The sequence below is a fragment of the Haplochromis burtoni genome, unplaced genomic scaffold (assembly GCF_018398535.1).
Source record: "Haplochromis burtoni strain Fernald_Lab_line unplaced genomic scaffold, NCSU_Asbu1 Contig_325, whole genome shotgun sequence".
Taxonomy (NCBI): Eukaryota; Metazoa; Chordata; class Actinopteri; order Cichliformes; family Cichlidae; genus Haplochromis; species Haplochromis burtoni.
Window position 1 is genome coordinate 390351 of NW_024582686.1, and position 15706 is coordinate 406056.

At 38.9% G+C, this 15706-nt stretch overlaps 1 protein-coding gene across 2 annotated transcripts in view; it reads right to left on the reverse strand.

Annotated features, from left to right (window-relative positions):
* Positions 1-15706, reverse strand: part of rai14 (retinoic acid induced 14) — a 61499-nt gene that overhangs the window by 9110 nt on the left and 36683 nt on the right. Inside the window, exons 4-13 of one of the 2 annotated variants that reach the window (XM_042228472.1) lie at positions 13795-13883; positions 13528-13592; positions 12344-12401; positions 12041-12111; positions 3512-3618; positions 3174-3358; positions 2660-2685; positions 2209-2295; positions 393-482; positions 88-213 (exon numbers count right to left, since the gene is read on the reverse strand). In XM_042228472.1, coding sequence (XP_042084406.1) covers positions 88-213; positions 393-482; positions 2209-2295; positions 2660-2685; positions 3174-3358; positions 3512-3618; positions 12041-12111; positions 12344-12401; positions 13528-13592; positions 13795-13883 — 904 coding nt within the window. The remainder of the gene's footprint in view (positions 1-87; positions 214-392; positions 483-2208; positions 2296-2659; positions 2686-3173; positions 3359-3511; positions 3619-12040; positions 12112-12343; positions 12402-13527; positions 13593-13794; positions 13884-15706) is intronic. The other variant, XM_042228473.1, reaches the window with a different exon arrangement.

Here is a 15706-nt window from a genome sequence, read left to right on the forward strand (position 1 = left end):
TGGTCTAGTCAATACACCCGGTTTAAAAACCTGCATATATGTAATTTAAATAAAGCACCAAAGTGTTGTCAACTATATATTAATCACCTTTGTATCCAGCTCAGGACCCGTCACCGTCTCCACCGTTTGCTTCAGGTCTTCGATTGTTTCCAGCAGCATGTTTCTCTCCTTGTCAACCTCCTCTTTCAATGCTGTTCCTCTGATCTCATCTTCCTGTGAAAAAAAAGGGGAGGAGAAAGGAGTGACGAGTGGCAGAAAAAACTGGGAGGAAAAAAAACATCATATGAAGGCTGATGGAAAGAATTTACCCAAGTACTTAAAATGGAAGCCTAAAGGCTAATGCAGCTTTTAGTTTCATATTTCTTTTTTAATACCTTGTGTTTTTCTGTTACCTTGTAGTTGAATCTTTTAGGAGTGTCACTTTTGTTGGATGCTGGAGTGCCAGTAGATGTAACAATTGAAGGGGAAGAGGGTCCAGAGCTCTAAAGGAGGATTGTTGCATTAATTTTCCTGATAAGTTACTATCATTGATTTGTCCACTTTTAATGTCGCTACCATCTCTCAGACATTTTACAATCCCTAAGGATGTCCTGTACTGCACTGACTGTTTATAGAAACAGCTTGCAAATGCAAACGCCACACTTTCCACAATTTTTTCCTTTGGCCTCTTAATAAAAAAAAAAATTTAAAAAAAGAGAGGGAGATATTAACTCATTCACTGCCATTGACGTCTATAGCCGTCAATTGCAGTGAGTGAGTCAATGGGTTTAACTCATTCACTGCCAATGGCTGGCAGTGAATGAGTTAAATGCTACAAGAGTTGTAATCGTTAAACTTTTAATTGAATTTGGATACAAAAACCTTACAATTAAAGCTGATGGTGTGCACTTTAAACCCATATGTATAACATAACTTACTTGAAATGTTTTACTAAACAACTAAAATAACATAAATTATGTCAGTGCATAAAATATACACACTGGCCACGTTAATAGGTTACCTGTTAAACTGCTCAGTATACCTAATACTAAATACCTAATCAGCGAATCACATGACATCAACTCAATACATATAAGCATGTATACTTGGTCAAGACAACCTGCTGAAGTTCAAACTGAGTAACAGAATTTCTGATTATTAAAGAAACTGCTGATCTAATGGGTTTTCCTACAAAAAACATCTCTAGGGTTTACAGAAAATGGTCAGAAAGGGATAAAATATCCAGTGAGCAGTAGTTCTCTGGGTGAAAATTACTTGCTGATGCTAGATAACTGAGAAGCATTGCTGGACTGCGTTAAGCCAATAGGAAGACAGCAGTAACTCAAATAACCACTTGATACGATCGAGGCTTGCAGAAGAACATCTCCAAATCCTCCAAGAACAGGAACGCGAGGCTTTTGATTGGCACAGACTCATCAAAATTAGACAATAGAAGACTGGAAAAAAATGTGGCCTTGTCTAATGAGTATTGATTTCTGCTGCAAGATTCAGATAGCAGGGTCAAAATTGTGAGTAAGCATGATGAAAGCATGGATCCATCCTGCCTTGTGTCCAGACAGTCCGCATGTGTAATAAGTTCAAACTGAACATGAGAATGGAGAATCTGATGCTTGGCATATATTCTTTTTTTACTTTGCACCTATTACTAACAACTTAGCATCACTTAATACCTGGGTATTGTTGCTAACCATGTCCTCTAGCATAACATGCCACACCACAAAGCTGAAACAATCTCAAACTGGTTTCTTGAACATGACAAGGAATACAGGGTACTCAAATGACCTCCAATGTCACCAGCTCTTCAGGATGTGGTGAAATGGGAGACTTGCATTATGGACATCTGTGATGCTAACATGCCAATATGGACCAAAATCTCTGAGGAATGTTTCCAGCCCCTAATTAAATCTGCCATGGAGACTTGTGGCAGTTCTGAAGTCAAAAGAGGCTCCAACCCAGTACTAGAAAGCTGTACCTAATAAAGTGGCCAGTGATTATACATGCACATCAACAGAAAAATTTGGCTGATATTGTCTCACCAGAAATCAGTTAATAGTTTGTCGAAGAGACCTTTACAGATATTATGTAAATAAGCAATCGCTGATTTTGTTCTTATATTACTTTGTATGAATACACTACAAACATGCATTAATATTAATATGGACAGTGGCACACTGGTACAAGCCGCCAGACATAGACACATGCATTTACCTGAGGTGGGCTAATGGGAGGTGGAGGTGCTTTTCGTTTTTTGGGAGTTATGATCCGTTCATCACTTATCTTAGCTACTTGATCATGCTGAAGAGCCAGCAAAAGAGGCAGAGAGGGAAGGTGACAAAAAAAAGAGAAAGAAAAGTGGGATTCAGTGCTGGTTAGTAAGAGGAGTCAATCGGTGGGTGCTACAGTAAGAATTAAGATTTCTTTTTCAAAAATAGCAATTAAAGATTTTTTTTTTTCAAAGCTCGGAATTATGACACTAACATATGAGAGAAACTGAACTATATTATTTGTAGCTATGAAACTGAAATTAGTCTGAAGTTGGTTTTATTCCTTATTTTACTTCCTAATTCTATAAATCAGTTGGCAGTGCTAAAATGTTTATTTACTGTCATCCGCTGTGGAATTTCACATGTTTTAGTACTTTTGATGGTCGATATCTTACCTGGGGACTTTTAGGAGACTTCGTATCTGCCAAAAAAGATGGAAAGGTATTGTTAGGTACAACACACTAAACATCTAAGAAAAATTCAACAGTAACAGGAAACCAACTGCAGGTGGCAGTGTTAACTTTGTGTTGAACCCAGAGCAGTATGGATCTCTGTCTCACAGGGGCAGTATGTGTGTTTTTATTGGCACTGATCAGGTTTTGGGAGGGCAAAAAAAACCCTGAAAGCATTAAGACTGGATCTCACATTGTTTTTGGTTAGTGTTAAGACTGAGGTTAGGTACAGAGTAAGTTTCCCTGGAAATGTACTGGTTCACTGCAATGCCCTTAAGGGGGGAGGGGGAAAAAACTAAAAACAAATATGCCTGCCTACCGCAGCCTGAGTGACATTGTCCGCAAAATTTACATACAAACCTTTACTGAATACTTCCTCAACACTTGCATAAAGCCACCTGCACTCACTTCCTATCTTTCTCTGAACTGTAGGTTTGTGTTTATGCACAACTCTTACCTGAGACCTGATGCTTGTTTAGTGCAGCTGAAAGGGCAGTTTTGGTTTCAGAGCTGCCTGAGACCTTAGCGTAATGTAAAACCTCATGGCCTTCTGCATCTACAGCTGACAAGTCTGCTCCTCTCTGAACCAACACTTCAACAACAGATACTGCGTTGGACTCGGTTGCGAGCATCAAGGCCGTCCTACAACACAGACAACACAGCATACTGATCACCACTTCAACATCAATCAAATATCCTACAATGAGCAACAATTTATTTGTAATTTTTTCCCTGTGTCTTATTGTGTGTCGACTTTGTTGGGGTCTTTTTTTGTTGTTTTTTTGTTTTGTATACCTGCCACTGTTGTCAGAAGTGTTGATTTCAGAACCAAAGTCGAGCAAAGTGCTGCATACTTCTGCATGACTGTGTTTGGCTGCCAACAGCAAGGAAGTGAGGCCATCCTATAGGAGAAACAAACATAAAAACGAGAAAACAAAATGACTAAAATCATCCTATAGAGAAAAATAAAAGACAAGACAACATGACACAGATTTAAATGGACGCACACCCACAGCAATATAACTAGTCACAGCGTGGGCCTTGACAGACTATGGTAACTGTGTGTAAGGTGAGAAAAATCTCAGGCCTGTGTGAAAAATGAGTGAATGTCTGCTGCTCTAAATGAATTCCCCAGCAGATAAACAGAAAAAATTCAGATGGTATGTTTAAGATGAAAGAAATAAGAGCATGGGAAAATCCCCCAAATCATATTACTGATTGAGCTCAGCAGGTTGCAGAGAGTTGGTGGATGACTGCAGTATTTCATAAGACAGGCTATCCCATTTTTCTCCAGGACTGTCAGGGTCTGACCCCAAGTGTAACCCTTCACTTAACCTCAGTCTTGTAATGCTCAAGCATAAATATTTGACTGCCTAAGATGGATAAGGGAAATTCCCAGTCTAGAGAGAGCTACTTCATCACAGGCATAAGGGTATACAGTGGCTTGCAAAAGTATTCGGCCCCCTTGAACTTTTCCACATTTTGTCACATTACAGCCACAAACATGAATCAATTTTATTGGAATTCCACGTGAAAGACCAACACAAAGTGGTGTACACGTGAGAAGTGGAACGAAAATCATACATGATTCCAAACATTTTTTACAAATAAATAACTGAAAAGTGGGGTGTGCGTAATTATTCAACCTCCTGAGTCAATACTTTGTAGAATCACCTTTTGCTGCAATTACAGCTGCCAGTCTTTTAGGGTATGTCTCTACCAGCTTTGCACATCTAGAGACTGAAATCCTTGCCCATTCTTCTTTGCAAAACAGCTCCAGCTCAGTCAGATTAGATGGACAGCGTTTGTGAACAGCAGTTTTCAGATCTTGCCACAGATTCTCGATTGGATTTAGACACCAGACAGGTCAGGGATAAAGTTATTGAGAAATTTAAAGCAGGCTTAGGCTACAAAAAGATTTCCCAAGCCTTGAACATCCCACGGAGCACTGTTCAAGCGATCATTCAGAAATGGAAGGAGTATGGCACAACTGTAAACCTACCAAGACAAGGCCGTCCACCTAAACTCACAGGCCGAACAAGGAGAGCGCTGATCAGAAATGCAGCCAAGAGGCCCATGGTGACTCTGGACGAGCTGCAGAGATCTACAGCTCAGGTGGGGGAATCTGTCCATAGGACAACTATTAGTCGTGCACTGCACAAAGTTGGCCTTTATGGAAGAGTGGCAAGAAGAAAGCCATTGTTAACAGAAAACCATAAGAAGTCCCGTTTGCAGTTTGCCACAAGCCATGTGGGGGACACAGCAAACATGTGGAAGAAGGTGCTCTGGTCAGATGAGACCAAAATGGAACTTTTTGGCCAAAATGCAAAACGCTATGTGTGGCGGAAAACTAACACTGCACATCACTCTGAACACACCATCCCCACTGTCAAATATGGTGGTGGCAGCATCATGCTCTGGGGGTGCTTCTCTTCAGCAGGGACAGGGAAGCTGGTCAGAGTTGATGGGAAGATGGATGGAGCCAAATACAGGGCAATCTTGGAAGAAAACCTCTTGGAGTCTGCAAAAGACTTGAGACTGGGGCGGAGGTTCACCTTCCAGCAGGACAACGACCCTAAACATAAAGCCAGGGCAACAATGGAATGGTTTAAAACAAAACATATCCATGTGTTAGAATGGCCCAGTCAAAGTCCAGATCTAAATCCAATCGAGAATCTGTGGCAAGATCTGAAAACTGCTGTTCACAAACGCTGTCCATCTAATCTGACTGAGCTGGAGCTGTTTTGCAAAGAAGAATGGGCAAGGATTTCAGTCTCTAGATGTGCAAAGCTGGTAGAGACATACCCTAAAAGACTGGCAGCTGTAATTGCAGCAAAAGGTGGTTCTACAAAGTATTGACTCAGGGGGCTGAATAATTACGCACACCCCACTTTTCAGTTATTTATTTGTAAAAAATGTTTGGAATCATGTATGATTTTCGTTCCACTTCTCACGTGTACACCACTTTGTGTTGGTCTTTCACGTGGAATTCCAATAAAATTGATTCATGTTTGTGGCTGTAATGTGACAAAATGTGGAAAAGTTCAAGGGGGCCGAATACTTTTGCAAGCCACTGTAGTTTCTAAAAACTATGAGGAGCAATAGATAAACAACTCAGTGCTGAAGAGTATTAACAGACATTTCCACCGTGAAACATGTTTGGGGGAGGGGGATCCAAGTCAAAAAAAAAAAAAAGTAGGAAAACGAACTTCAAGAAACACTAATGTCTGTCAGCATAGTTTTGTGTGTGTTTTATATTACAAGGCTGCTGCTTTCACACACCACAGAGAACAGAACTATGCTCTGGGTTCCTCTGAGCTCTGCTAAACACTTTAACAGGCATGTGTCTGTGTTTGCCCTGTCTGTGTTTTATATTTCTCTGGAATCTAAAAGACAGAAGTAATTTTGTTCTTCTCTGGGTAATAGGTTCAATGCGTGTGTATAAAGGCATGTGGGCGCACAGGTGTATTACTGCTAGTTTGCTGGCATGTGTTACTCGCTGTGTTTCTAACTTGCTGTCATCGTGTCTGACATTTAAAGCCATATTACCCAAATATGGGCAACAGTGTAAACGCTGGGCAGAGGTGATGCATGACAAGTTAACTGTTAGGACAAGGTGTTACAGTCAGAGAGGCCTGTCAATCAAGACAACTAAAATAAAAACACAGCTCTGCTTAAACCTGAATACACTCACCATGCAACAGTATTCTCAGCATTACCATTATATGTTCATTTGCCACCTGAAAACTGGTTTAAATCCAACTAGTGTCTTTGTTTGTATGAACAGGATCCTAAAACCGTCAGTCTGCTGGTTGCATGTACAGTCAATGGCTACTTAATTAGTTACACCTTGCTAGCACTGGGTTAGACCTCCTTTTGCTTTCAGGCCCACCTTAATACTTCATGGCACAGATTCAACAAGGTGCTGGAAATATTTCTTTAAAACATTTGGTCCATATTGACATGACAGCATCACATAGTTCCTGAAGACTTGTCAGATGACACATCCATGATGACAATCTCCTGTTTCACCACACCACAAAGGTGCTCTGTTGGACTGAGATCTGGTGGCAATTCGAGTACAGTGAACATATTGTCATGCTCAAGAAACCAGTTTGAAATATGAGTTTGGTGAAATGGGGCTTTATCCTGCTGGAAGCAGTTAACAGAAGTTGTCACAAAGGGATACACATGGTCAGTAACAATGCTCAGGTAGGTTGTGGTGTTTTTTTAACAATGCTCAGTTGGTACTAAGGGACCAAAGTGTGCCAAAAAAATATGCCCCCCAAATATTACACTGCCACCACAAGCCTGAACTGTTGATACTAGGCAGGATAGATCAATGTTTTCATGTTGTTTCCACTAAATTCTCATCCAACCGTCTAAATATTGCAGCAGAAATTAAGACTTGTCAGATGAGGCAAACATTTTTCCAATTTGTCCAATTTTAAACTGCAATCTCAGTTTTCTGTTCTTTACTGACAGGACTCGCTTCCAGTGTGGTCTTCTCATGCTTTTTATATTTATAATATAATACAACTGAGACACACAGTTGAAACTGCGCTTCTTTTTCTGAGCCATTTCTGAACTATAATAAAGGTTTAATTAAATTTCTTTACACTGACTGAAGGGGCACTTTCACTGGTCCGGCCCACTTAAACTCAAAATGTGCTATATGTGACCCAGAATATAAAATTTGACAGTTTAACTGTTCTATAGTGGTGGTTGTGCAGGAAAATCCCAGTAAATCAGCAGTTTTTAATATTCTGAGACCAGCCCATCTAACATCAACAAACATGCTAAATTCAGTCACTTAAATCACCTTTCTTCCCCATGCTGTTTGAACTTCATTGTAATTTTAATATGTTTGTCTGAAACAGGTCTTGCTAGTAAATGAGACATTGAGACTCAGTGGGGCTACCTCTATAAATTAACCTCTATAATTAAAATAATAATAATAATAATAATCAGGTAATCTATATCTTAAAGGCACTGAGTTTCACAACAAGCAGCTGACCAGCTATACCTAATGAAGTTGTTGATTTTGGTCATTAAACATAGAAGATAATGGACCAGACATCTTGGAGCCTAACAAAACCAGATCATTTACAAGTAGCTGCATACTTTCATTTTCTTGTTTCATGTACACACTGATACTGCACATACATGCAGGCCTCTGCATGTGACTATTAAATGTAAGAACAACACCTCTTACTCATGAAAAATGGCAGGAAAAGGAATCAGTGGGAAGAGTCTCAGTTCTCAGGTAGTTGAGCGCCATTAAAGACAACAATCATTTTATGTTGCAGAAATATTTATCTTTGTTTCCAATCTTGCACTCACCCAGCTACTTCCTTGTATACTGTATATGGATGTTCTCCACTATACGAGCCAAAATTTGACTCATGCTTTAATTTTAGCCATGCTGCCAGGAATGCACACAAATGCTGTAATTTTGCCATGTAGAAATGTTTGAGCTATGACTCGAAAGCAGGGTACACGTATTACCCCAACGCAGATCACAAACTGTGTTTAACATAAGGAAAATGAGCAGTTACACAGAGCCAGTCATTATAAAGACAGGACAGCTGAGCACCTTGTGATGTGAGCTTTCAAAAGGACAGTTCACTTCAAAATAAAATATAAATTTTTTTTCCTCAGTTTGGTATAATTGAAATGGATCCTAACTGCGCCCACCAACCAAATGAAGGACACAGTTATAGTCAATTTCTACAATTTATGATTATTTCACAAGCAAAACTCTACGATTATGCCCTCCTTCACATTTTTTAAAGCCTTCCTGCAGTGATAAAGTTGGCAAGTATATCACAGCTCAAAGGGCAACAGTTCCTACATGAAGCGGCTAACAACTAGCAACCAGTTCATGATTTCTGTAAAGAGACACCGCTTTTTCTGACTTTTTCAATGCATTTTCTTTTCTTTTGCTTTGAGCATCACACCTCTGTCTTCAGCAGGTAGCTCCAACATTTAGCAACTGAATCCTAAGCAATCTAGATGAATAAACAACACTACAGCTCGTTTATGGTATACTACAACCTCAGATGAAGCTTAATTGTGTTTGCAGCATTTCTGCAGTCTTAGACTATTTCAAACATATCTTACTACAACACTGTATTGCAGTAGTTGCTTGTGTATAATCAAGTTTATTCCCCGTTGCTCCGTTTAAAGGGGCTCCTTCAGTTATGTAAAAGTAGTGCAGAAATATTACTTTACAAGTAAAATGTAAACATACTTCATTACTCAGGTAAAAGTAACTTAGTTAAGATTTTAAGTGACCACAGTGAGCATACTCTATCCACAGTTGCTCTCTCACTGTGTGATAATTATACATCAGTGTGTAAACAATTTACTGCACTACTTGCTCAACCTAACTGTTTAATAGATAACAGCTGAATGTGTAATACTACATCATATGAATATATGAGCACATATGTCAAATTATAACAGGCAATAAAAAAGTATCTAGAAATGCCAAGAAACGGAGAGTAAATAGTAGAGTAAAAAATCTCAACCCACTCAAATCCAAATACACGGATGCTGAAGAATTATGAGGGCATAACAATGAATTGCGCCAAAGCTGAGCTTTAAATATTATGCTAATTTTCAGCTCCACAGTTTTATTCTTGGACTCTTCTACAGCTTTGCAGAGTTCAAAAATAATCCTTATTATATTTTAGTCATGTCTTAATCTATGAATATTTTGGGAAGAGATATTAAAGGCACTTAAAGAGGTATTCCACCAAATGATCTGAAGATGCCACTTCTTCAGATGGGTCAAATATTAGAGGAATACTGATGAAAGAGCTAAATGTAGGCACTAATCAAGTGTAGCACAGTTAGAGAGCTTAAACCTGAGCCCTTCATAGTATACCAATTAGATCAAGAAATAGATATCAGGTGGAACCAACAACATGCTCCCTTAGACTTCAAAAAGATGTCTATCAAATGGAGGTGTCTGACCATGGTGATCATGACTTGGTGATTAGATCTGAATTCAAAACAATACAAGTATTGTTTAGTCCATCTTCTCATGCATACACACAACAGCAGGATTTTCGTTTCTTTCTTCTTTCCCTCTCTTACCATTACTTTTGTTTTTGCTGTTATTTATGTATATTTATTTTAATTTAGTTTATCTATTTAATTTTATACCAATTTCCACAATCTGTGTATTTACTTTACCAGTTTTGTTAAGATTTCAAGCTATGGCACACATGGCTCCAAAACAGAAAAGCATGAATTTGTATTGCACACACTTTAGTGCAGTCCTTCAGTTCATCTTCTGAAATAAGTCGTTTCAGCTATTCTAAGTTAGCCTGCCCTTTAAGTTAGCTTTCTTCTGATTGGCTGCTGCTCTGAAACACTTTTTTTTTTTTTTTTTTTTTATAAACAGCAGGTAGATGGGACTGCTGCACTCACAGCCGGAACTGTGTGCCTGAGACGACCATACAAGGACATCCACTGTCAATGACATCATAGAAGAATCAAGAGTAGGAAAAAAACTTTGGCTCACAGAGATTACTTGTACATATCCTGGCCTCTTTATCTGAAACTTTAAAAATAAATGACAGAAATCAAGCAAAGGTTTCTCCTCCCCTTTCGTCCAACAGCAGTAAGGTTTCATATTACAGTTTACATTTACCTCTTCTCCTCTATACACATTCTTTGACACATGTCAGGCCTAGCAGCTGTCCCTCTGTTTCTTTCGAGATATTCCTGAGGTCATCTGGATCCGGTCTTTTATCAGTTCCCAGAGTCAGAACCAGACACGGAGAAGCTGCATTCAGCTTTTATGCTCCTTATATCTGGAACAAACTCCCAGAAAGCCTCAGATCAGCTGAAACACTCAGTTTATTTAAATCCAGGTTGAAGACTCACCTATTCTCAGCTGCATTTGAATAAAGCACCAAATCCACACTTTTAAGCTTAAATTTCAAAACTTACACTAACTACTGATCTTATCTATTTCTGATTTTATCTGTTTTGATTTTATATACTGTTTTGTTTGTTTGTTAATTAGTTTGTTTGTTTGCTTGTTTTAATCAATTTTAAATCATGCTTTTTATTTGTTTTTGTTTCTAATGTCTCTGTAAAGCACTTTGAATCACCTTGTTGTTGAATTGTGCTATACAAATAAACTTGCCTTGCCTTGCCTGAGTGTTTGTTTAAGTCACAAATATATAATCAGGTACAGAGTTACTCCATAGTGTATTGCAAAGCAAAACATCCCTGGTTAAATCCCAGGAGGAAACATCCCAGAAGGCATCCGGCATTTAAAAAAGTAAATAAATACACGCACACACGTGCATGGAGCTACCTGCTGTGGTGACCTCTTGTGAATAAGAGAACAGCTGAAAGTAACTTATATAACCAGGTACAGATATATATTACAGCGTATCCCCGAGGCTAACAAGCCGGCCTGCATTCATGCATTCACAGTCTACATGTCCACAAAACAAAGAAAGAGCTTTGCAAACCTCACATACAGATTTTCAGATTTCGCTGGCTGGACCACTTTCATTCAACAAGAAAATATGAATACCAAAATTCAAATTGCACCACTATTTACAGTTAGTTTCTCACCAGTCCAATATGCATCAAGAAAAATGTTTTGTCTATTATTTATTGTCTATTATTGTCTTACTATTTTATGAAGAATACAAGAAACTGGCAGGGCCAGGATTTGAAACTACACTTAAGCTACAACTCCAAAAAGCACACGGTACAAAGTGGTCACAAGAACCAGTTTAAGAAGCTTGAACATACAAACTGCCATTGATTTAAACATGAAAAATTGCTAAAATTTATTTTAATCGGAAACAACAGAACATCTTTTCATATAGGCTGACAGACCATCAGTTTCTGTTGTACACAAATGCACACACACAAAATTTCATGCTCGCACAACCCCAGCCAGACAGAAACCACAGGCATGGTGCGTCACAGCAATGGAGACCACATGTCTGCGGCTTGCATTCCCACAGTACGCTGATTTTTTTACCACACACACACACACACACACACACACACACACACACACACACACACACACACAACTACAATATTAATCCTCAAGCAGTCAGTTAATGAGGAGCCTTTATAATGTGGATTAACAACTATTTGACATAAAACAATCAGAGTCAATAAACGGACAATAATTCCTCAAACAAATTCAATACATTCCTCCCTGGAAATGGACTCATTGAAGCATTTTTGTGGTCTTTCTTCTGTTTCAGAGCCCCCCAATCTATTGAGCCAGGAAAAATAAGTCTGGGGAATGGACAAAAGAATGGAAGTACATACTGTGTCTTTAAGGTTGATGGGGCTTTTGAGTTCACACAGCAGTTGGACAATCTGGATGTTCCCGCTAGCAGCTGGAAGGGGGTGAAACAAAACAAGAGAAATTAAAACAAGAGAGTGAGGAAAAATAGGATTGTGTTTAACAGAAACTAACTGGGCTAAAATGCATTTTAGTCACTTACGACCAAATATGATGATGATTTTATTCAAATAAAATTAGAGCTTTAAACTAGTAGATATTATTCCACATCCCCAAAGCATAGCAGCCTATTTTTTTTTTTTTATATCAGTGACTCAGTGACTTACCAGCGTGATGCAGAGCAGTCTTTCCTGATCCATCTACAGCATCGATAGGACATTTACTCTGGATAAAGTGGGAAAGTTATTAGTAACAATAGCATACAGTATACGCATACAGCATATGCAATGACTATTGTTAATCAAGTGAAATCATGAAAGGCCCCAAACAACTCAAAATATACGTTTTAAATTTGGTTTGAAGTATCTGTGTGTTGCTTGCTTAATTTCAAATTTTTTTATAAACTGTGTATACACACTGGAGTTTATTATCTGAGGAACTGATGCCACAATCTGTTTGCCAGTGGTGCTTCAGGCAAATGCAATTTCATGTAATATTAGGTTATACCATAAATTCATACATCTGCAGTAAACAATTGTGGCGCGGGTGTGGTCTCTGGCCCGCTGCAGAGGAGGGCTGGCATGATGAGCTCCCGGGCTGGTGTTGGGGTCCAACGTCACAACAATATATGACTGAATGTTTTTGGTTCTTCTCTTTTTCACAGTACTGTGTTTTGCTATATACAAAAAGACTTGAATGACTATTTGATCAGCCAGGTGCATGTTGCAGAGATGCTGCCGACTATCACGAGGAAGTGAGGTCAGCAGATCAGAGCTGGATGTGTGTGTGTGTGTGTGTGTGTGTGTGTGTGTGTGTGTGTGTGTCTCTGCTAAGATCTGCTGACCAAAACCCAAACACGCACACACAAGAATCAGCAGATTGAAGAAATGAAGCAATAACATTTTTTGGTTTCAGGCATCTTCACTGAACAGTAAGATGATTCAAGATGTGGGTTTCACACACTGTTATTCATAAACAAGAACAAGTGGTCCTGCTGGGTGACACTGACAGTCACAATCAAAACAATCTTAAGCTAATATTTATATCAGTTCTTTGTTGTATAACACATCTTGAAGTCATGTTGCCTAATCATTTATACCCAACATAATTTATAGCCCTTATATTAAGAACTATGTCAGCGGTCCCCAAATTTCACACCCAAGCCTCAACTCTCGCGGCCCAGGGTTGGGGACCACTATGTCTCATCTTAACACTGAGAGACCAGGGTATATGTATTTTAAATATCTGGCTTGACAGACTGAATCAATTTCTTTTTAATTCAAAGGCATTTGGGGAGGGAAATTAAATCGTTTTAACTTAATAAAACCCAACTTCACTTCATGAGCTTTACCTGAATGAGTTTTCTGCAGCATTCGGTGTGGTTGTTTTTGGCAGCCAGGTGTAAAGGACTAAAACCTACACAAAGGGGAAAAAAAGAGAAAAACATGCACGCAGCAAGAAGACAGGCAAGTTGAGATAACGTATGTGAAATCTTATGTATCAGTCCAGACAGTACATTACACCTGTTCATGTTACAGTATTTACAGTATTTATAGAGGGAAACTCAAATTTATGCAGAAACTATTTTTTAAGTTATAGTGAATATAGCTATACATACCAGCAGCATCAGTGACTGACAGGTCAGCTCCATGAGCCAAGATGAAAGAGAGGCAGTCTATCTGACCACGAGCAGCAGCTACATGAAGACTACACACACACACACACACACACACACACACACACACACACACACACACACACACACACACAATTAAAAGAACAAATTACACACACAGTACTTTGTTGCCAGTAGTTTTACAGCAACACAGATGCTTTTAACAGTTTTACAAATATTATAAAACATGGTGCAGCTCTGGTGAGAACCTTATGCTGCAGCAGTGAGTGCAAATAAAAGATTAAAAAAATAAATAAATAAAACGTTCATCTATTTTTCTGATTGCTCGGCCACACTAGTCCTCCATCTACGACTCTAAATTACACTGAAGAGTGATTTCTTAGTCTCCAATTAAAAGTTTTCACATTTTAGGAAATAAAGTTATTTGCTCACTCGCCTAAGTTTAGATGAGAAGATTAAACTACTCCCATATCTGTTAAATGCGACGCTCTGGTCCTTATAATGTAATACGCTTATGCTTAGTTTCTTTAATCCCTCTCAGCAACTTAGCCGACTCAGCGTCTTCCTAGAGCCTCCTCTTGATTTTCGTTTCTTTTTTCTTTTCTTTTTTTAGGCATGTGTGTTAATTAGAGGCTGTTGTATTTAGAATTCATAAACTTTGGACAGACCCAGTCTAGCTGTTTCCTTCTGCCTCTGGTCTTTATGCTCAACCAATCAGCTAAAAGCTGTAACTTTATATTTAGCAGAAAGGCATGGGAGCACCTCTTCTGCTCCAACTCAACATGAAACAAAATACGTGCACTTCCCAAAGGGTCAAACTATTTTTTTTTTTTTTAACCGTGTAACGAGTATGAGATTTGATCTTGTTGATACAAAAGCCAGTATTAATTATGCTTACAGATCAGATCCTTTATTGAAAGTAAAATATCGATTTCTTAATTAATATTCACCATGGAGAAGAAAAAAGTAGGTCTTCAGAGCTTTTTGACTGTCAGTGTTTCAGCCAGTCTTACAGTAGAAGAAGGTATTCACGTGACCCAGGTATGCAAAAGCTCCACTGCCACTGTTTTGCAATATGCAACTGCCAGAAAAACATGTCAGCACTGATAAAAGCAATGGATAAGCTTGGAAGTGATAGTATTTTAGGGAAGCTTTAGCTATAGCAAAACTAAATAAGTAAAAGAAGTTATTGGGCACAGCTTCAGTTCTTGCAATATATACCCATTTACTGACCATTTCTAGAAAAACTGGTAAAGCGCTGACTTGTGAGCAGGAATGCTGTAAGTCGATATGACTGCGTATGCAAAAAAAAATTGCCCTGTGTATGCACTGTGTGCGCAGGTTTGTGCATATGCATGCAGCAAATGATCAATACGACCTCTTTCCACCTCAGTAAGATGAACGGGGGGAGGGCAAGCTCAGCCTTCCATCAGTGTGTGCGTAGGATACACATTCACACACACACAAACACACAAGTATGTCTACATGCCTTTCAGTCAGGTTTTATCACCATAGAGATACTGTAGACTCCCCCTTCGTGCGTGCTGAAAAGATCGGAGCATTGCGATTCCAAGCCCACACATTTGCCATGACTTACAAAGGCTTTGCATGCATTTGGATGTGTGTTTCTGTGTTCTAGCAGCACACAGAGGAAAAGGCCAAGGATGTGAACTACAGGTGAATGGGAAAATAAATGAAAACCTACATATTTGTTTTTCACTGCATTTATTCCTCAGATTTGATTTTCCTGGCTTTGTGAGAGCTGCTCTACAAATCAAGGTCAGAGGTGTTGAGTTTCAGAAAAAAAGAAAAGGGTCAAATATTAACTCAAGCCTCTGCGTTATCACTAATACTAAGCGGTGACGCAACAGTAACCTCCACTGGCTCTGCGGAA